Here is a 23,342-nt window from a genome sequence, read left to right on the forward strand (position 1 = left end):
AAGAGGCGCTGAATTTGATGGTAGGCCTTGAAATACATCCACAGGTACACCTCCAATTGACTCAAATGACGTCAATTATCAGAAGCTTCGAAAGCCATGACAATTTTCTGGAATTTCCCAAGCTGTTTAATAAAGGCACAGTCCACTTAGTGTATGTAAACTTCTGGCCCTCTGAAATTGTGATATTGAAATAATTTGTCTGTAAACAATTGTTGGAAAAATTACTTGTGTCCTGCACAATCTAGATGTCCGAACAGACTTGCCAAAACTACAGTTTAAAATACATTTGTGGAGTGGTTGAAAAACAAGTTAATGACTGCAACCTAAGTGTATGTAAACTTCCGACTTCACTGTACCTACCACAGTGTTACCTACCCACCTATCTCATGTTACCTACCACAGTGTTACCTACCCACCTATCTCATGTTACCTACCAGTGTTACCTACCCACCTATCTCATGTTACCTACCAGTGTTACCTACCACAGTTTTACCTACCACAGTGTTACCTACCCACCTACCTCATGTTACCTACCAGTGTTACCTACTACAGTTTTACCTACCACAGTGTTACCTACCCACCTACCTCATGTTACCTACGTTACCTACCAGTGTTACCTATCTCATGTTACCTACCAGTGTTACCTACCTCATGTTATCTATTTACCTCAGTTACCTACCTACCCTTCACAATGTGTTACTTTCTACTTAATACTGAATCCTTTAGAGATTTTTTTAAAAAGGACATAAAAAACAGAAGCCCACTAAACACTGTCAACAGGATATAACATTTTGGAACTTTCCAGATAGAAATATGTTATGTAGAACAAACATGCCTATCTGACAACTAGAACAAGGAATTATGTTGGCTCAATTTAAAGCATTTCCATCTGCAACGTTCAACAACTGAAAGAGTCCCTGTTCCTGTGATAACAACACACTCCAGTCCAGTCTCTCTGTTTTAATGAAAATGCATTGTTGATACAGTTTATTGCAGGTGCATGCACTTTTTTTTAAAGAGTCAAATCACTATATTACAGTCTCTCTCCCATATAACCATGAGTTCTACAGAGCCTGTTTCTTTACAGTTCACAAAAAAAAACAATAACAGACTAATCACCATTGCTACAGTCAGTATATTATAGTAGTAGTTACTGTTGTGGTAGAGGAGGAAGCCTTCTGGGTTCTGCAGATCAACTGCACCACTCTGATCCAAGGAAGAACAACACATGTCACACAATTCTCATAGATCAGTCGATTTGTCATCTAGTGCCAAGTCCACATACTGCTACAAGCAGCTGGAGAGAATGACTGATTATGTAGGTAAGTGCCTAAGACAGGAGACAGAAAACCTGGTCCAGGGGATTCAACCGAGTGCTGTGCAGAAACTTATTTGTGATAGATGATTTGTAAATGTGAGTGATTCAGAGTCTTCCTCGAACACACACCGGGCTCCTCTCATCGGCCCTTTCCTCAGCTCTTTCTCAAACTACATTGGAGAAAATCCAAGGCTCCTCTCCTCAGACCTTCTCTTTCAATGCGTTTTCAGAGGGAGGTGAGAACACGCTGAAAGACAAAACTGAGAAAAAGCCACAGAGGAAGCACCTGGGGACAGGGATTCTCCAGCTTCAGGCAACACTTCTTCTTTACTCTACAGTAGGTCAGGCTTCATAACCCAAGGCCTAGGAGGACTCGCCTGGTCCTAGACAGTACAATCAGATCATGGGACCAGGCTACGAAAGGCATAGTACTAGCCTGGTCCCAGACAGTACCAACATATCAGTGACCAGGCTAGGAAAGGCCTAGATGGACTAGCCAGGTCCCAGACAGTACAAACATCAGCGACCAGGCTAGGAAAGGCCAGGATGGACTAGCCAGGTCCTAGACAGTACAATCAGATCAGCGACCAGGCTAGGAAAGCACATGGAGAGGAAACAAGCAGCTTCATTTTGCATATTATACATATACCTTAAAAAAAAAAAAGACAAGATAGCAGTTTATACTGTTACCTGCCCTCAGTGACTTGTCTAAAAGAACACTGAAACAATCACCTGGGACTCCACCTCCCTGTGTTAATTCATCAGATTAGAGTCCTCTGTAGGGTCTAACTCATCTTAATCATTATGAAGCATGATTCAGTTGACAGTTGTATAACACAAACATAATTCATCTGGATTTGGATTAGCCCATTTCATAATCTGCATGAGTTTGGACCAATTTGGACCATAAATGACAAGTTATATACAATCACGTGACTAACAAGAGCTTTTAAATACGGATTTGTCAAAAAGAAAACAAAAAAAAACAGGGTTACTTCAAAAACGTATTTTAAGTGCAGAATTAGTGAGCAACTTTTCCTAGGCCAAATTATGGTGTGTTGTTTGTCTAGGAGCCAAACTCAATGGTCTCCTCAGTGATGGGTTTGAAGTCGTAGTTCCCTCTCCCGTCCATGTGAAGGTAGTACTGGAAAAAACAAAGCTCAGTCTCAGGTCACCCAAACAGGATTTGGGTTTGAAGTTACACCAGAGCAACTTAAATAAACCTTTGCTTACATGACACAAATTCAAACAAAATATACATATTTTAAAAACTGCCAAAAGGAGTCCCACAGTATTCTCCCAGAGCATTCCCAACAGTTTATGGACACATCAGTAGCCACAAACCCCCCCCCCCCCAGTGTTTCCAGAAAAGTTTGCGATCTTACCTCGTGATGTTTCCACAAAGACTTTCTGTGAGAGACGGTGAACAGACTGATGCCAACCTATTGAAAACAGACCAGGCATAAGCAGCCTAGACAACCACACCAAACAACTAGATGAACCATGCAGCTGACCACTTGTACGTAACGTATATTATTATTTATTAAAAACTGGAGAATTATAAAAAGACAGATTTAGAAGTAAAAACACTCAGACATATAGCAGTACATGCTAAAAGGCCTGAGTGGTGTCCGTACCGTTCTGCAGTGGCTGTAGATGAAGTCCTCCACGTCAACGCTCACAGCACTGGTGCACTCGTCCAGGATTGCAAACTGGGGCTTGTGGTAGAACAACCGAGCCATCTACAGACACACGTGAATCAGATCAAACCAAGTGAAATGGTTGTGTCCCAAATCTGTCTTGCAATACTACATTACGAAAACTACACTGAACAAAAATAAAAAGCGACAACTTCAAAGATTTTTACTGAGTTTACAGTTCATAGGAGGAAATCGTTCAATTGAAATAAACAAATAAGGCCCTAATCAATGGATTTCACATGACTGGGAATACAGATATGCATCTGTCGGTCACAGATACATAAAAAAATAATAATGGGCCTCAGCAATTTGAATGCACAGAGATACCGTGATGAGATCCTATCGATAAAATGCAATTGTGTTCGTTGTCCATAGCTTATGCCTGCTCATACCATAGCCCCGCCATGGGGCTCTCTGTTCACAACAATGACATCAGCAAACCGTTCGCCCACACAATGCCATACACGTGGTCTGTGGTTGTGAGGCCGGTTGGATGTACCGCCAAATTCTCTAAAATACCGTTGGAGGCGGCATATGGTAGAGAAATTAACATTCAATTATATGGCAACAGCTCTGATGGACATTCTTGCAGTCAGTGTGCCAATTGCATGCACCCTCAAAACTTGTGACATCTTGGTATCCAATTGTTAGTAGCTACCATCTTGTATCATCGCTACAACTCCCGTACGGGCTCGGGAGAGATGAAGGTTGAAAGCCATGCGTCCTCCGATACACAACCCAACCAAGCTGCTTCTTCTTAACACAGCGCGCCTCCAACCCGGAAGCCAGCCGCATCAATGTGTCGGAGGAAACACCGTGCACCTGGTTAGTGTTACTGCGCCCGGCCCGCCACAGGAGTCGTTGGTGTGCGATGAGAGAAGGAATCAAACCCTCCCTAACCCGGGCGACGCTAGGTCAATTGTGCGTCGCCCCACGGACCTCCAGGTCGCGGCCGGCTGCGACAGAGCCTGGGCCAAAACTGCACATTTTAAAGTGGCCTTTTATTGTCCCCCCAGCACAAGGTGCACCTGTGTAATGATCATGCCGTTTAATCAGCTTCTTGATATACCACACCTGTCAGGTGGATGGATTATCTTGGCAAAGAAGAAATGCTCACTAACAGGGATGTAAACATATTTGTGCCCACATTTTGCAACAAAAATACGCTTTTTTTTACGCGTATTTCAGGTCATGCGTTTATATTTTTGTTCAGTGTACATACCGAGTACTAAATGGTAGTATTTAGTTTAATCTAATGCAATAAGCAACCAATTAGGCTCCTCCTACATTTTCAGTATGTCACATCCTATAAAACATTATTCATATACCCTAAATACCTAGTTTTTAGAAGGCCAGTATGGTGTCACTCGGTGATAACCTGACGATAGGAGTGTGTGAACTAATAGATGGTGAAGTATCTCCAATGAGGGGGCGGCAGGGTAGCCTAGTGGTTAGAATGTAGAGGTGGCAGGTAGCCTAGTGGTTAGAGTGGAGGGACGGCAGGTAGCCTAGTGGTTAGAGTGTAGAGGTGGCGGGTAGCCTAGTGGTTAGAGCGTTGGATTAGTAACCGGAAGGTTGCAAGTTCAAACCCCCGAGCTGACAAGGTACAAATCTGTCGTTCTTCCCCTAGGAACAGGTAGTTAACCCACTGTTCCTAGGCCGTCATTGAAAATAAGAATTTGTTCTTAACTGACTTGCCTGGTTAAATAAAAGGTTAAAAAAAAAAAAAAAAAAAAAGGTATGAGAAACTATTTTGATTGTATTTGTTTTTTTATTTAGAATAAAAACTATTCCATTCAGGAAGTATTCCTCTCATCCGTCTTACCGCCATCCTCTGCTTCTCTCCTCCACTGAGGACGTCCATCCAGTCCTGGACCGTGTCCCAGGTCCCCTCCCTGTCCAGGATGTGACCCAGCTGGACATTGTCCAGGTACTCCTTCAACACCTGGTCAGAGATTCCTTTTCTCTTCTGTTCCTCATAGGTGTCGGGGTAAATCACCTGATCCCTCAGGGTGCCAAGGGTCATATACGGTCTCTATAATAGGATTCAATAGGTCAAAAGGTCATGTTGGGTCTGCACAATAAGATTGAAGAGGTCAGGGGTCATATACGGTCTCTATAATAGGATTCAATAGGTCAAAAGGTCATGTTGGGTCTGTACAATAAGATTGAAGAGGTCAGGGGTCATATACGGTCTCTATAATAGGATTCAATAGGTCAAAAGGTCATGTTGGGTCTGTAAATAAGATTGAAGAGGTCAGGGGTCATATACGGTCTCTATAATAGGATTCAATAGGTCAAAAGGTCATGTTGGGTCTGCACAATAAGATTGAAGAGGTCAGGGGTCATATACGGTCTCTATAATAGGATTCAATAGGTCAAAAGGTCATGTTGGGTCTGTACAATAAGATTGAAGAGGTCAGGGGTCATATACGGTCTCTATAATAGGATTCAATAGGTCAAAAGGTCATGTTGGGTCTGTACAATAAGATTGAAGAGGTCAGGGGTCATATACGGTCTCTATAATAGGATTCAATAGGTCAAAAGGTCATGTTGGGTCTGCACAATAAGATTGAAGAGGTCAGGGGTCATATACGGTCTCTATAATAGGATTCAATAGGTCAAAAGGTCATGTTGGGTCTGTACAATAAGATTGAAGAGGTCAGGGGTCATATACGGTCTCTATAATAGGATTCAATAGGTCAAAAGGTCATGTTGGGTCTGTACAATAAGATTGAAGAGGTCAGGGGTCATGGAGGATCTCTACAATGAGATGTAAACAGACAGACTAGAGTTGGCTGTCAATTTACAATTTGCCAAAACATGGAATAGAATACAGTAATAGGGGTGTAACGGTAACCAAACCCTCGGTTCGGGATGCATTAAGTTTTTGGGGCAACGGTTCGGTTTCAGTGCAGCAGGGGAATGAAATGCCGTTCACAACGTTCAGCGTTCACAACGTTCAGCGTTCACAACGTTCAGCGTTCACAACGTTCAGCGTTCACAGCGTTCACAACGTTCACAGCGTTCAGCGCGTTCACAACGTTCAGCGTTCACAGCGTTCACAACGTTCAGCGTTCACAACGTTCAGCGTTCACAACGTTCAGCGTTCACAACGTTCAGCGTTCCTTCCATTGTCTGTTGTGACAGGATTGTTATTTTGAGCTTCTCAAGTTTTCACTCTGATGCTGCGTTCGTAACTATGTGGGAGGTGGGAATTTACCAGTTGTGAAGTCGTAAACGCTAGTTGGATACATTCATGCGATTGAACGAGTTGAAGAACGGCGATTGGCTAATGGCCAACAAGTCGAGTCAACCATAAACTAAAAGTACAGTTGTCAGGCTCGTAAACAAACGATAAGAGTTCAAAATTGTATTTAATAGATTGCTTTTTTTTAATAAATAATGTGTTCTTGCATTTAACTGTCCGAAAATGCTGTTATAGGGACCATTTCCTTAGTAGGTGATGTCAGAGGTCACCATGTGTGGAGAAGTGCGTGCTCAGGATGACTGACGAGTTTCTCCACTAGTAACTACCAGTCGGAGGGCCATTCAAGTGGATTTTTCCCAGTAGCGTGTGGTAAATTCCCACTTCCCACTTGGTTTACGAACGCACCATGACATCGCCTTCTTCAGTGCCAGATTCACACTTGTGACTCTCATAAACAGGGGGGCGTGTCTGTAGCACGGTACATCTCCGACTCCGGGGTCATGTGACGGGCTGTCACTGGTTAAGTAAGTGTAACACAAGGTGCATTAGCCAATTAATTGAAAACTTTGGCTTGCTTATATAGAGCGGGTACTACCCGTTTACTGAAATGAGTGAGTCTTTCACGAGGTGCTGAAAATCCCGTATTCTCAACCACCGAGAACGGCCGCATATCCGCGGCTATAAACCCAAAGACTGCAAAAAAATAAATAAAACATAGCCCGTCTATCATTCTTGTCATTTCTTTAGCCCAGTTTAGCCCAGTTAACCTAGTGGTTAGAGTGTTGGACTAGTAACCAAAAGGTTGCAAGTTCAAGCCCCCGAGCTGACAAGGTACAAATCTGTCGTTCTGCCCCTGAACAGGCAGTTAACCCACTGTTCCTAGGCCGTCATTGAAAATAAGAATTTTTTCTTAACTGACTTGCCTAGTTAAATAAAGATAAAATAAAATAGAATCAGCTGCCGGTTAGAAAAGGCTGCTTGAACGCAGAGGGAGACGATGTTGTGTTGTTGTTTATGTCTTGCTCTGGTATACTGGGCTGATGTCGGTGTAAAACGTGTCAACGTATTGGTGGTGTTGGCAGCTGCATTGGCTTTTCTTTTAGAGCGTTTGAGGCATACTGTTAACGTTTAATCCACAATTCTCTTTCCCATCGCGGTTGGAACCTACTGGGAAGACAAAATGTTCCTAAAAATGTCCCACCACTCACCATAGTACAGAGGTACTTCCCTGCTGCTCCTCACAAAAAGGACAGTTTGAACTGTGCCAGTTAATATTTGAATTTTGATCATGTGTGCGCATAGGCTCTAGTTGTTTTAACGGTAAAGCTTGAAAATGTTTCTCCCGGCTCGGTTTTACTCAACAGGCACAGGCCTACAACGCAGTTGGGTTTACAGTGCGGACCAATCAAATGGTTTGGTACGAATACGTTACATGCCTAATTGGTCATATAAAATACTCAAGGTGTCCATTTAGTTACCTGAGGAACATAGAAGAGCTTTCCTCTCTCAGGCTTGGTCAGCTGTCCTCCAAACAGAGGCCAGAGCTATGGAGAAACACACCCGAATGTTATCTCCAGGGCTTATCACTCTTAAGTTACGTCAACGCAAATCATTGATTTGGTTGCAGTACTCCCATCCCCCACAGGCATATCAATAGAACATAAAACGGAACATTCATCACCTCTCCCAGGACTCTGAAGAGTGAACTCTTACCACAGCCATTGGGCCCACACACTAACACGTTGGTACCAGACCTCACCTGGGGGGGGTAAAGAGAGAGAGAGAGAAAAGAATAACCTCATTGTAACATCCAGCGTGACCCTTCAAACGTCAACAATACTTCAACATCACTCATTAAAATCAAAGTGGTTTGAACATTCCCGACTTTAAAAATACAAAAAAAAAAAAAAAAGTTCTTTATGTCAAACTGACTGAATGACTAAACGAGTGGCACACATTCATTAGAGAGGCACTCCACTGTCATATTAGTTTTAACTTGATCTTGACGACACACAGGTCTATTGTCCCAACCAGATGTTCTCAGTGAGACTTAACTAGCATAGAGAAAAGAAAGAGATGCCTACTTCAAAGGTCAGGTCCTTGATCAGAATATCTCCATTGGGTGTTGCCAGTGGTGTGTGTTCAAACCTGCAGCACCAAAACAGTCAAAGACACAGCTCTTACTGACCACTCCTCCTCAGAAAACCCCTTGGCCGTGGACAACTTCAGTGAGGGTAACATATTAAAAGAGATTTTATGCAGCCAATATCATGTACAGAAATGCAGAGAGGCTTTTGTACAGAGGCTTGTCACACATACTTGATGATGTGGTCAACGTTGATGATCTGTCCGCTGCCCGGGACAAGAGGGACTCTTTCTACGGCTTCTGATTCCTTGTCCTGATGAGAGACCATGGTGCGTTCGTACTTCCCAGAGTTCAGTTCCTTCAGGACCTTCATGAGCTCAGTGATACGCATGGTGAACCTGGGAGAAGAAGGAGACCAGCCTAGCTCAGAACACCTCCTACCCAAGCACTATGCAGGGAAAGCATGGAAAGCACCGACAGAAGAATGAAGTGGTCATGGAAAGACAAGGCAGTTTAGTGGGCTGCGTCTAGAACAGGCTACTACTTTGAATTATAAATGGAATTTAATCAAATTCCATCCAATATGTGATTGGATCATAGTGTATTGGGAAGAGAGAAGTCTCACCCAGACAGCCTGGTCATCTCTCTACCAGCCAGTACGATCCTTCCCAGAGCCTGGGACATCCTCAGTAGCATCCTGCCACTCTGGTAATAGTCCTCCAGCAACTCAGGTTGGCTGCTGTTCATGTGGCGGGGGTCGGCGAGGTTGAGGAAGGGCCGACTCACCACCAGGTAGCCCACCACAGTGGCTATGTCTGAGGGAAGGAAGAGACCCAAGCACCGGTTTAGTATAGGAGGTGATGCAATGAACGATGTTATTTTATGTTCGTCTGGCCAAGCAACGATAAAATGTGGCGGCTGTGGACAGCGGCAAGTGGGAGAAGTGCAGAAATCACCTGGCCGCCATTTACAGATCTCTCTCTCTCTGTAACTGACGATATCAACACATTAATCTGTAGGTTTAAAACGTCAGATCTTACACTTTGCGATCAAACTGTCCACGAAGCCCATGGAGAAGCGGAAGAAGATAAACTTGTGCAAATGGTCGACCTGTGAAGACAGAAGGCATCACAGCGTTATTAAAACACTTTTTAAAACTCACAAAAATCGGCAGTTTGTCCGTTTAGACAGAAGTGAATACAGAGCTTTAATGTACCTTGGACTGACACACAGGACTAATGGTAACTCACCAGTTTCTTAAATGTTGAGTGAATCGTCTGTTTCTCTCTCATGTTCCCGTTGTAGAAGGCAATCTCCTCACTAAGACAAAACATAACACGTTAAACATCATTTAGTTCTCTTTTTTAAAACACCACGACAGAGGTGATTTAACAAGTAAAAACATTTTTATTTTATTTTTTAAAAGCACTCTATTGCCAACCCATGATGTACTCAGATCCAGGCCTTCACACCTGTTGGTGATGAGTCGCGAGTTGACATATCGGTACTCTCCCTCGTAGCGCTGCTCTGTCACCGTCATCTTACCGATGGGCCGTCGTAGTCTGGTCAGGAACAGGCCTGACACCAGCAGGTAGGTCATCATACTCGCTGGGCCCTGAGGGGGAAACAGTGACATCACACACAGAATATATTTCAGAACATTCTAAAAACCTGAACGGATTCTATTGGTTGCTTCTGGAATCTGAATTCGTATTCACCTGGGCACCGATGGCAGACGTCAGCTTGAAGATGTACAGTCCAATGTCCAAGAGAGGCTAAAGGGGATATGCAGTAGTGTTAACATGACCTCCCTGGTGGAGTAGGGGCCCGAGGGCACACAGTGTGTTGCGAAATCTGTCAATGTATTGTCAAATTGTATAAACTGCCTTCATTTTTGCTGGACCCCAGGAGGAGGAGCTGCTACCGTGGCAGGAACCAATGGGGATCAATAATAAACACAAATAAACAGCTTTCAGCAATATCATGATTTACACAACAAGTTAATGATAGACTAAGTTGTACTACAACAACCATACAAATTCCTAAACATACACCTTGGAACCACACACAAGAAGATATAGACAAGAATGTATACTTCGGTCTTAAACAAACAGTAGTCAGCATGATAGTGTAGGTGTAGACTACAGTACCTTGCTGAGGTTGGAGTAGAGGTCCACCACGCTGTTACAGAACCTCTCTACGTCCTGAGTCAGCAGCTGGTCAGCGTTAGCGATACGGTTATCCAGGTTGCCCATTTTGTAGTATGTGTATCCTCTGTGGATGACACACATTTTGAGTGAGTTCAATTACAGACAGCGTGGTAGACAGACAGCGCGGTAGAGAGCAGGGTATACAGACAGCGGGGTAGACAGTAGGGTATACAGACAGCGCGGTAGAAAGCAGGGTATACAGTAGACAGTAGGGTATACAGACAGCGCGGTAGAGCAGCAGGGTATACAGACAGCGCGGTAGACAGCAGGGTATACAGACAGCACGGTAGACAGCGGGGAAGACAGCAGGGTATACAGACAGCGCGGTAGACAGCGGGGAAGACAGCAGGGTATACAGACAGCGCGGTAGACAGCGGGGTATACAGACAGCGCGGTAGACAGCGGGGAAGACAGCAGGGTATCCAGACAGCGTAGTAGACAGCAGGGTATACAGACAGCGCGGTAGACAGCGGGGAAGACAGCAGGGTATACAGACAGCGCGGTAGACAGCGGGTAAGAAAGCAGGGTATACAGACAGCGCGGTAGACAGCGGGGTATACAGACAGCGCGGTAGACAGCAGGGTATACAGACAGCGCGGTAGACAGCAGGGTATACAGACAGCGCGGTAGACAGCAGGGTATACAGACAGCGCGGTAGACAGCAGGGTATACAGACAGCGCGGTAGACAGCAGGGTATACAGACAGCGCGGTAGACAGCAGGGTATACATTAGACAGTAGGGTATACAGACAGCGCGGTAGACAGCAGGGTATACAGACAGCGCGGTAGACAGCAGGGTATACAGACAGCGCGGTAGACAGCAGGGTATACAGACAGCGTGGTAGACAGTAGACAGCAGGGTAGACAGTAGACAGAGCAGTAGACAGCGCGGTAGACAGTAGACAAGTGCGGTAGACAGTAGACAAGTGCGGTAGAAGTAGACAAGTGCGGTAGACAGTGCGGTAGACGGTAGACAGTGCGGTAGACAGCACGGTAGACAAGTGCGGTAGACAGTAGACAGCGCGGTAGACAGCACGGTAGACAAGTGCGGTAGACAGTAGAGAGCGCGGTAGACAGTAGAGAGCGCGGTAGACAGTGTAGTAGGCGGTAGACAGCACGGTAGACAGTAGACAGAGCGGTAGACAAGCGCAGTAGACAGCGTTGTAGACAGTAGACAGCGCGGTAGACAGCGCTGTAGACAGTAGGGTATACAGACAGTGCGGTAGACAGCAGGGTATACAGACAGCGCGGTAGACAGCAGGGTATACAGACAGACAGCGCGGTAGACAGCAGGGTATACAGACAGCGCGGTAGACAGTAGGGTTTAGAGAGACAGCGGGGTAGACAGTAGGGTATAAGTAGACAGCGCGGTAGACAGTAGACAGCGCGGTAGACAGTAGACAGCGCGGTAGACAGTAGACAGCGCGGTAGACAGTAGACAGCGCGGTAGACAGTAGACAGCGCGGTAGACAGTAGACAGCGCGGTAGACATGTGCGGTAGACAAGTGCGGTAGACGGTAGACAGCGCGGTAGACGGTAGACACGCGCGGTAGACGGTAGACACGCGCGGTAGACAGCGCGGTAGACAAGTTCGGTAGACAAGTTCGGTAGACGGTAGACACGCGCGGTAGACGGTAGACACGCGCGGTAGACGGCAGGGTATGCGGTAGACGGCAGGGTATACAGTAGACAGTAGGGTATACAGACGGTAGACACGCGCGGTAGACAGCAGGGTATACAGTAGACAGCGCGGTAGACAGTAGGGTATACAGACAGTAGACAGTAGGGTATACAGACAGACACGCGGTAGAGCAGCAGGGTATACACGGTAGACACGCGCGGTAGACACGCGCGGTAGACGGTAGACACGCGCGCGGTAGACGGCAGGGTATACAGTAGACAGCGCGGTAGACAGTAGGGTATACAGACAGTAGACAGCGCGGTATACAGACAGTAGACAGCGCGGTATACAGACAGTAGACAGCGCGGTAGACAGCAGGGTATACAGACAGCGCGGTAGACAGCAGGGTATACAGTAGACAGCACGGTAGACAGTAGGGTATACAGACAGTAGACAGCGCGGTAGACAGTAGGGTATACAGACAGTAGACAGCGCGGTAGACAGTAGGGTATACAGACAGTAGACAGCGCGGTAGACAGTAGGGTATACAGCGCGGTAGACAGTAGGGTATACAGACAGTAGACAGCGCGGTAGACAGTAGGGTATACAGACAGTAGACAGCGCGGTAGACAGTAGGGTATACAGACAGTAGACAGTAGGGTATACAGACAGTAGACAGCGCGGTAGACTTGTACACAGCGTGGTAGACAGCGCGGCAGACAGCCAGCGCAGCGCGGCAGACAGCCAGCGCAGCGCGGCAGACAGCCAGCGCAGCGCGGCAGACAGTCAGCGCAGCGCGGCAGACAGCCAGCGCAGCGCGGCAGACAGTAGACGGCGCGGGGACAGACAGCGCAGCGGTAGACAGACAGCGCAGCGCGTAGACAGACAGCGCAGCGCGGCAGACAGACAGCGCGCAGACAGACAGCGCAGCGCGCAGACAGACAGTAGCAGCGCGGCAGACAGACAGGGCAGACAGACAGACAGCGCGCAGACAGCGCGGCAGACAGACAGCGCGGCAGACAGACAGCGCGGCAGACAGACAGCGCGGCAGACAGACAGCGCGGCAGACAGACAGCGCGGCAGACAGACAGCGCGCAGACGGCAGACAGACAGCAGACAGACAGCGCAGGCGAGACAGACAGCGCAGCGCGGCAGACAGACAGCGCAGCGCAGACAGACAGCGCGCGGACAGACAGACAGCGCAGCGCAGACAGACAGCGCAGCGCGGCAGACAGACAGACAGACAGACAGCGCAGCGGGCAGACAGACAGTAGACAGCGCGCGCGGCAGACAGACAGCGCAGGCAGTAGACAGACAGACAGACACGCAGCGCGGCAGACAGACAGCGCAGCGCGGCAGACAGACAGCGCAGCGCGGCAGACAGACAGCGCAGCGCGGCAGACAGACAGCGCAGCGCGGCAGACGGACAGACAGCGGGTAGACAGACAGTAGACAGCGCGCGGCAGCGCGGCGCGCAGACAGACAGCGCATACAGACAGACAGCGCAGCGCGGCAGACAGACAGCGCAGCGCGGCAGACAGACAGCGCAGCGCGGCAGACAGACAGCGCAGCGCGGCAGACAGACAGCGCAGCGCGGCAGACAGACAGCGCAGCGCGGCAGACAGACAGCGCAGCGCGGCAGACAGACAGCGCAGCGCGGCAGACAGACAGCGCAGCGCGGCAGACAGACAGCGCAGCGACAGACAGCGCGGCAGACAGACAGCGCGGCAGACAGACAGCGCGGCAGACAGACAGCGCGGCGCGGCAGACAGCGCGGCGCAGACAGCGCGGCAGACAGACAGCGCGGCGCGGCAGACAGATAGCGCGGCGCGGCAGACAGACAGCGCGGCAGACAGACAGCGCGGCAGACAGACAGACAGCGCGGCGCGGCAGACAGACAGCGCGGCAGACAGACAGCGCGGCGCGGCAGACAGACAGCGCGGCAGACAGACAGCGCGGCAGACAGACAGGGCAGCGCGGCAGACAGACAGCGCGGCGCGGCAGACAGAGCTTACTTGAGGTACTCGTCGTAGAGGTGTTTGGTTAGCCTCACTCTGAACCTCAGCTTCAGCTCATTCAGACCCAGCTTCAAGAAGTTATTCACCAATGCAATCTGTCAGTCAAAAAACATACACTTTAACATCAGCTCTTCATCAAAACACAACCTACAAGCTTAGTATACTGTCCAAACACAGATGAAATCTGGATTTGTTCAATCCACGGGCAAAGAGACAGTTGAATACAAAGCATGCAGAGAAAATTAAACACCAATTGTCTAGAGGACAAGATACAGAATGTAAAAACGTATATATAACAAACAGAATATTTTCCAGTTTTCCAGGCTATATGAATGTATGATCGATCCTATTATCTGGTTATTGATAAATGATATTAGGAAGTGATGAGTTAAGGGAGGATACGAATAATATACAGTTAATATATTATGCTAATTAAGCTACGACCTCTGAGAATTTACAACAGAATAAGAAAGTCGACTGGAGTCGGCGTTGTAAAACTAACTAACTACTGTAATATGACATTTATATATCAGAGGCAAATCAAATCCACAGACATCTAGAAAAAGCGAGTCAATTGTTTGATGCAATGAAATACCAAAGAAAAACACACTTACAAGTGGCATGACTTTGCAAAAGTTGAACAAGTAGTTCTTGAAATCGGTGTTGGAACGACCGATAATTGCGCTGCAGACCCAAAACATGCACAAGAACGAACCAACTGGGTCAGTGACATGGGACACACAGCTAGGCAAGATATTGGCAGATGAATGAATTTCACCTGTAATGGTAGTGCCTAGGTTCTAGCCTCAGTAAGATCTGTTTATGTTTATGCTTTAGCCAACTCCTCTAACATGATGGTCATGGGGGAAAAAAAAAAGTTAAACTCAAGCACATACAGTACCAGTCAAAAGTTTAGACAAACCTACTCATTCCATAAAAATAACAACTATTTTATACATTGTAAAATAATAGTGAAGACATCAAAACTATGACATAACACATATAGAATCATGTAGTACATTGATATCTCTGCTAATGAAACCACTGTGGGAGATTGAAAGGCATGTATTTTCCTGCGTAGGAATTTCATTTATATGATCTGGGGCTGGTTTCCCAGACCTGGACAAAAAGCTTCATCCTGGACTAAAGCGCACTTTAAAAATGATTATCTCCACTGAACATGCGTCTTAGTCCAGTTTCAGGCTAAATCTGTGCATGGGGGACCAGACCATCATATTTTAACCCCCTTCAACACAATCACATCCCCCAAACTCATTGGTCATCCAGCTATAGTGAAGAATCACAGGTCACATGGCAAGTCAGTGTTCTAACCATAGAATGAAAGCGTTCTAATTCTATCTCAGTGATTCTCACCTTTCAATCATGGTTCCATTCTGGATCATCCAGACATCACAATATGTCCTGGTCACCAACATGGCAGCTATGAGGACCAGGTATCCTGTCTGTGATGACAACGGAGGGAATAGAGAAGTGGAAGGGAACAGACCAGATGAGCAAACCCATCAGATGATTAAATACACAGATTAAACAATGCAATGGACAGTTCTTTAAGCAAATCAATGTCATGTTTGTATTGTAAATAATATGAGCAAACTAGATGAATGACTAATACACGGCAGTTCAAATGTAGAATAGACCTGTCCTTATCTAACAACATGACTGGTAGAATAGACCTGTCCTCATCTAACAACATGACCGGTAGAATAGACCTGTCCTCATCTAACAACATGACCGGTAGAACAGACCTGTCCTTATCTAACAACATGACCGGTAGAATAGACCTGTCCTTATCTAACAACATGACCTGTAGAACAGACCTGTCCTCATCTAACTGACTGGTAGAATAGACCTGTCCTTATCTAACAACATGACCGGTAGAATAGACCTGTTCTTATCTAACAACATGACCGGTAGAACAGACCTGTCCTCATCTAACAACATGACCGGTAGAACAGACCTGTCCTCATCTAACTGACTGGTAGAATAGACCTGTCCTCATCTAACAACATAGACCTGTCCTCAAGTAACATGAATAGACCTGTCCTCATCTAACAACATGACCGGAATAGAATAGACCTGTAGACCTCATCTAACAACATGACCGGTAGAATAGACCTGTCCTCATCTAACAACATGACCGGTAGAATAGACCTGTCCTCATCTAACAACATGACCGGTAGAATAGACCTGTCCTCATCTAACAACATGACCGGTAGAATAGACCTGTCCTCATCTAACAACATGACCGGTATAATAGACCTGTCCTCATCTAACAACATGACCGGTATAATAGACCTGTCCTCATCTAACAACATGACCGGTAGAACAGACCTGTCCTTATCTAACAACATGACCGGTAGAATAGACCTGTCCTCATCTAACATGACCGGTAGAACAGACCTGTCCTCATCTAACAATATGACCGGTAGAACAGACCTGTCCTCATCTAACATGACCGGTAGAATAGACCTGTCCTTAAGTAACATGACCGGTAGAATAGACCTGTCCTTAAGTAACATGACCGGTAGAATAGACCTGTCCTTAAGTAACATGACCGGTAGAACAGACCTGTCCTCATCTAACAACTAGTCATTTTAGAGTTCATTCAGTAGCGGATGAACTCTGATACACCCAACAGACTTCATATCATCGTGACCTTGGCTTATCAAACAAACTGATCAGTATGACAGGTCTGTTTGGGCTCTGGGTGTTTTTTTTATTTTAAATTTTATACAACACACAAGCTCAGGCAATATTATAAAACGTTTGCAAATTGTCAATGATCACACTTAATGAACTAAAATGTCTGTTGAGACAAACGTGCACAGGGGAAGAGATAAGTTGTGGCCGTAAAAGTGACGCAATGAAGGAGCACAGATCTATCTGTACAAGACAAGGCCGATTACCACAGAGACTAATTACTTCAAGGTTTAATGCTTATCATGTGGTGCTACAGAACACAACTTATCGGCCTTGACATCTACTTACTGCGGAAGTTTATCCATTTTTACAAGTGGCCTTATTTTCACTCTTTCTGTACATGTAGTTGATCCCCAAACCATTATTATACATACATACATTTTGTTTCATTACAGAGTCCTCACTTGCCATTGACTACAATGGATTATGAACATGTGTCTAAGCAGGTTGAAAAGCTCTCCAAAAACACTCCAAACCAACTCAAATTCCATCAGAATCTCATTCCGTATAACGTCTCTGCACTCAATTCTTGAAAAAAATAAAAAATAAATCCCGTCTCATAAATCCATATTTTTTGTTGTTGTCGTTGTAAACCGCATCATTCAAACATGGATTTATGGCACAGTGAAGAAGAAAATAAAAGTCTAACATTTTGTGCAGAGACATCCAGAATGAGATTCTGATGTAATAGGAGTGTCGTGGAGAACTTTTCATTAATGCATTGTCGTCAATCACAAGTGATGACTCAGCAAAATGTGACAACCAATTTTCTGCTACAACCACATCATGAAAATAAGACCACATGTTAACAAAAAAAAAAGTGGAACTTCCCCTTCAATAATATTATACACATTACATAATAACTGACTTATAAAATGCCACTGGGAACACCTCGGAGCTTGTTTCTTTTTTTTTGCTCAACAGTTGACCATATTGGTCTGTAAGAACAACAACAACCCAACCACAAGGCCCACCTCTTTGCAGAACCATCGAGGCACCATGATCCGGATGATCTTACTGATTCTGAGGAAGAAGACATAGTCCACCGCAGCACGGTCTTTCTTGGCTGCTTTGTCCTTCACAAATAACAGAGCCAAATGCAGGTGTCAGGGGACAAATGTGGCATGTCGATGAGTGGTTTTTATTATTATTATTTTTTTTTTACATTTGTTGGATGCATGTGTGCTTGTGTACTTACTTCATTGCTCAACACCAGTTCTGAGCGTCCTTTTTTGCTGTAAACGATATAAAACAGCACATAGTCAGATACAACTGTTCCAACTAGACACGTGCAACATCATGCAAGTGAACACAATGCCAAGGGTAAAATTGATTTAGTTTCATCATCATAAAATCGAGTGTAATGGTGTGAAGGTTGAATGTAAAAAAAAAAAGAAAAGAGATCACATGGAGTCCTGAAGCATTTAACTTCTAACTAATGTGCAATTTTTAACTGTCTAAGAACATTTTCAAAAATTACATCAAAGGGCAGCAAGCTGCTAATAAAATAAGCAACATTGTTGACATTGTTGAAATATTAACTGTGATTAGCCAATAATATATCGAGGTTTTTAACCCTAGATGACTGACATTTTGGTACTCCGCCCGCGGTTTCAAAAAAAAAAAAAAAAAAAAAAAATTATATTATGTGAACTGAACATTAAAAATAGAAAGATAAAAACATTTGTTAAAGCACTATGTTACCATCCCCACGACAACAAAGGCATACTTCAAAGCACATGATTGTCTTTAAAACATTTTATTGAAATACTGTATAAGCCTATTTCTTTTCCAATGGAGGACCAGCCAGGTCACCTGACATACAAGACAGTATTGATATGGGGATGGGAGTGAGAATCAGCCTCTGACTCCAAAGAGTGCAAGTTCGAATCCAGTGATAGAAAGTGGTTTTGGAGATTTTTGTTTTAATCCTATCCCAAACCTTAACCATTCAGAGTTAATGCCTAAGTGTAAGATTTCAGAGTTAATGTCTAAACTTATCCTTAAACACTTTGACATTTGAGAAAGATGGATGAACGTCTAATTCGGATGTAAGACAGATAAGTTTCTTCCTAGGTTCTGGCCTTTCTAGGGAGTTTTTCCTAGCCACCTTGCTTCTACACCTGCATTACTTGCTGTTTGGGGTTTTAGGCTGGGTTTCTGTACAGCACTTTGAGATATCAGCTGATGAAAGGAGGGCTTTATAGATAGATTTGATTGGAAGGACCGCTCCTTTTGAGGAGTACCAATATGGCTGCCGGTGGCGTCAATGCCTCATTAAAATGAAAATAAATAATAATAATAATACATGAGCAAATCAAGGTTTATACACATCATTGCGACTATTCCAGCTGCACCGGGGTATAAAGACCTCTATTGTTTGCTAATGAGAATGGAGATTTACATAGACAGAGATATAATAACACAAACTTAATGCTACAACATGCGATATGCACAGCCATCAACTCCTGTTTCTTATAGATACCTGCGATATTATACAACTACAACATCTCACTGACTTTTAGACTTTACACCCGTCTAAGGGGACAACGTTTCTTGGCTTGCTGGACACAAGTTCTGTGACACAATAACCCATTGCATGGGCAGTCGAGCTACGCACAATTAAAGTACAACAGAGATTCGATTATACTTTTTTTCCCAGCAACATACCCGCTTGACTTTCCTCCTCTTCTTCTTCTTTGCTTCAGGATGTATAAAACGAGTAGGACTCCGCCAGCTATCGAAGAGTTTTTAGCTGTCAGGTACTTACTGACGGCCGCCATATTACCGACAGTATCAGTGGATCAGTGCGCACCGACTGGCATGCTGGGTAGTGGGCAGGGAACAAATGAGAGTAGTCCGTCACCGCGGACGAGTGAGAGCATAGGTCAGTAGGGTCGAGGGAATGGTTCAAATAACTGACCATGCTATGGCTTAGAAAAAGCAGAACACCTCAGAATTATCCGTTTATCCCGGCTATGTAGCTTATTCTAAAGCCCATGGATAATTATATGACACGAGGATGTTAAAATGAACAAGCTGTGTAATTGCAAGTGTGAGTGCAGCTTTTATATTGGCTCGGTTATAGCAAGGACATGGAAATAAACAATGGCATGATATCATATCGCCGAATATCATCTACAGAAAACACATTTTCTGAATAGGTTGGGGTATTGGTCTCACCAGCCTACCGTTTGGAAAATGTAAGAGTCACTTTCATGGAGAAACATTTAAAAATAAATCGTAAACCATACATTTTACGCTTAGTTATAGTGAAACACGTCAAGTCTCGTCTTCATTTTGACAGCTCGTTGCAATAGTGATTTTGGTCTTTCAGTAGTAAAATCTAGCTATTTTGCCCCAAGTGGTTCAACTCTACCATTGAAATCGTGAAATAGAGTGCCTGCCGCTACGTCATCTCAAGGGCGGGGTTCGGTATGCAATACACTCACTTGTCGATGTGCTGGTGTGTGGTCCCACCTCAAAGATGACTGTAAAAGCAGGTGACTGTACAGTTTATTTGACAATGGTTTTGGTTAGTGGAATGTGACTGTACGGTTTATTTGACAATGGTTTTGGTTAGTGGAATGTGCCTATATAAACTGAGTGTACAAAACATTAGGAACACATACTCTTTCCATGACAGACTGACCAGGTGAAAACTATTATCCCTTATTGATGTCACTTGTTAATAAATCCACTTTATTCCGTGTAGATGAAAGGGAGGAGACGGGTTAAATAAGGATTTTTTTTTAAAGCCTTCAGACATGGATTGTGTATGTGTGCCATTCAGAGGGTGAATGGGGAAGACAAAATATTCAAGTGCCTTTGAACAGGATATGGTAGGTGCCAGGCGCACCGGTTTGTGTCAAGGACAGTAATGCTGCTGGATTTTCCCACGCAAAGGTTTCCAGTGTGTATCAAGAAATAGTCCACCACCAGCCAAGTTGACCCAACGTTGGGAAGCATTGGAGTCAACATGGGTCGAGTATACCTGTGGAACGCTTTCGAGACCATGTGGAGTCAGTCCTTGCCCCGGCGAATTGGCTGTCCCGAGGCAAACTCAATATTGGGAAGGTGTTCTTAATGTTTTGTCCACTCAGTGTACTTTTGCGTGATGTGTACTTGATTAGACTCCTTAGTGACCCTCACATTCAGTAGTCTACCCAATACCAATCTGTGAAGAAAAAAAATACCTAAACACTGCAAATGAGGGTTGGATGGATTTGAGCCCCTAATCTTAATTTAAAGTGATTATTACATTTTTCTCCCCAACCAGAATACAGCAATACATGTGAGTCCACGTTTCAAAGATTTGGTTTACGCTCCATCGGCGACTCGAACTGATACCGCAAGTGGCAATACAAGTAAGTATGCTTCAGGGAGTACGTTTACATGAACACAAATAATTAAAATATGATTAAATATTAAACTGATTTATGGCAGTAGGCAGCGTATGGAAATAGTCATTTAAACACCGTATCTTAATCGGTGTAAAGTCCAAAATCGAAGTAAGCATATGCTGATTAAAACACCTGGTTTTCTGAGCAATTGTTCTCATTATTAGGATATGTAAACAAACTCGGTCCTGGAGCCCCGCACGTTTTGCCCTAGAACTACACAGCTGAATCAAATCATCATAGCTTGATAATGAGTTTAGTTATTTGAATCCGCTGTGTAATGCTGCACGTTTGGATTTTTTTGCCCTAACACTACTACACAGTTGATGTAGACTTTAAAAACAATAATCTAAATAGCCAATAACTGACGGTACAATGGGGCTCCTGACTTTGAACAATTCACAGTTTACTTAATTAAAGAGAGCTCTGGGAGCACATGTACTAGTGGGTAAACCCGTCACATTGCCCCAAAAAAGGAAATTGGACCGCTGAATTCAAGCAAACCGAACTCAGACCACCTCTGGAGACGGTCTCAGTTCAGTTCGGGGCTCCTTTGAGGGGTCTGAGTTTGGCGTTCACGAACGACATGAACATACACGGGTATTTTAATATTTCTAAATTGTTATATTACTGGCCAGAACTGTACATACAGTAATAGGCCTACCCTTCAACGTAACAAATAGACATTAGGAAAATACCCTTAACCATAACCCTTTAACCTAACTCCTTAACTTAACCCTAACCTAATCCCTAACCCCTAGCCTAGCTAATGTTAGCGAGCTAGCTAGAATTCGTAACATTTTGGAAAATCCTAACATATACTATATGTGACAAATGAATACAAGCCAGCCGACTACAGGCAAAACCTCATGACCTTTAATCACACGGTTGTTGCGAAGTTCATGCAATCGATATGTGGGGCAATTTTTTTCCCCAAATATAAATCCCCATAATGCAACACACTGACAAGCTGTGATCAATGATGGTCACCGACTTGACAAAAGTGATCCGTTCCAACGCGCCCTCATGCTTTTGTTGTTCCGTTAAAAAAAGGAGTGAACTGTCTGAGGTGATGGGCGCTGTTCAACACACATAGGTCACATAGGCCTACAGCCGACTGACAGATCTACAAAGAACCTTGCATCATAAATAACTGCTCATTCTTTTGTAGATCAGCCAGTCACAATTTACCCATGATACATTACAGTTTTGATCCTCTCTACACAGTAGGCCGTCATTGTAAATAAGAATTTGTTCTTAACTGACTTGCCTAGTTAAATGAAGGATAAATAAATACATACTTTTTTTTTTTTAAACAGACATTTTTATGAGTGCAGTGTTGTCAGCACACGTCTGCCACCTGGTGGATTAAAAGGCTGCTATGAACCAGGAAAAACTCAACCAATATTTCAACCGTTTTATTCTGCTCACTAGGTGTCATTCTCAGCCAATGCTGGCTAGACCAAGACCACGCTGTTATACATATACATACTGTGGCTTCTTCTCAAATCTTCTTCTTTTAGCTGAATGAAATGTGCATTAGACCTAAAGCATTGATCAGATCTACCACACCAATAAGTTTTTTTATTTTTTTGTAGCCAATTCATACAACACTAATGTATTGTAGCCCTGCACCATGTAACTGAATAAAACAAATACTTTTGCAATATACATTTGAAATATATAGTTATATACCAGATGACAATGTTTTTTTGATTTCTGAATCCATCATCATATAGGTCTGTATCAGGGTCTCCCATACTCGGTCCAGACCCCCTTCAAATAATCAAAGCTTGATGATGAGTTGGATATATATGAATGAGCTCTGTCGTGCGAGGGCAAAAACCAAAATGTACACCCAGGGGTTGTCCCAGGACCGTGTTTGGGAAATCCTGGGCTATTCGAGTGTAGTTTATATAGGCTACAATAATGTTTTTGTTGTGGGGGAAATTCAACTATGCCTCTTTCACCCTCCGTCCATATTGTTCAGTTTAATTAGACACTTAATGATACACCAGTTAGATGAGACCAATTGTGTCACGACACACCAAAACATA

The 23,342-nt window shown here is 44.5% G+C and overlaps 1 protein-coding gene across 2 annotated transcripts; it reads right to left on the reverse strand.

Moving 5' to 3' along the window:
- Window positions 1–945: 945 nt before the first annotated feature.
- Window positions 946–19,725, reverse strand: LOC135517122 (ATP-binding cassette sub-family D member 3-like). Of its 2 annotated transcripts, XM_064941149.1 has the most exons (20): window positions 19,556–19,722; window positions 18,084–18,120; window positions 17,860–17,961; window positions 15,539–15,627; window positions 14,779–14,848; window positions 14,162–14,259; window positions 10,466–10,589; window positions 10,034–10,090; window positions 9,788–9,930; window positions 9,566–9,635; window positions 9,356–9,425; window positions 8,941–9,130; window positions 8,549–8,713; window positions 8,314–8,377; window positions 7,911–7,988; window positions 7,708–7,773; window positions 4,844–5,053; window positions 2,956–3,060; window positions 2,704–2,760; window positions 946–2,462 (listed from the first exon to the last, which is right to left on the reverse strand). In XM_064941149.1, exons 1-20 carry the CDS (start codon window positions 19,666–19,668, stop codon window positions 2,385–2,387), a joined length of 1,986 nt encoding a protein of 661 aa, XP_064797221.1. In that variant the 5' UTR covers window positions 19,669–19,722; the 3' UTR covers window positions 946–2,384. The 2 variants fall into 2 exon arrangements, with proteins under 2 accessions (XP_064797221.1, XP_064797222.1); XM_064941150.1 differs by lacking the exons at window positions 946–2,462; window positions 2,704–2,760; window positions 2,956–3,060; window positions 4,844–5,053 and adding an exon at window positions 5,324–5,700 and having other exon boundaries at window positions 19,556–19,725.
- Between the last annotated feature and the right edge of the window lie 3,617 nt (window positions 19,726–23,342).

The sequence above is a fragment of the Oncorhynchus masou genome, chromosome 28 (assembly GCF_036934945.1).
Source record: "Oncorhynchus masou masou isolate Uvic2021 chromosome 28, UVic_Omas_1.1, whole genome shotgun sequence".
Taxonomy (NCBI): Eukaryota; Metazoa; Chordata; class Actinopteri; order Salmoniformes; family Salmonidae; genus Oncorhynchus; species Oncorhynchus masou.

Bases quoted from the DNA above. Each gene is read 5' to 3' on its own strand.
- LOC135517122 (XM_064941149.1), bottom strand. From the start codon at position 19,668: ATGGCGGCCGTCAGTAAGTACCTGACAGCTAAAAACTCTTCGATAGCT. The intron at 9,426-9,565 runs GTGAGTTACCAT...CTGTCTTCACAG, and splicing joins ACTCAACATTTAAGAAACTG to GTCGACCATTTGCACAAGTT. The intron at 7,989-8,313 runs GTAGGCATCTCT...TACCCCCCCCAG, and splicing joins TCAAGGACCTGACCTTTGAA to GTGAGGTCTGGTACCAACGT.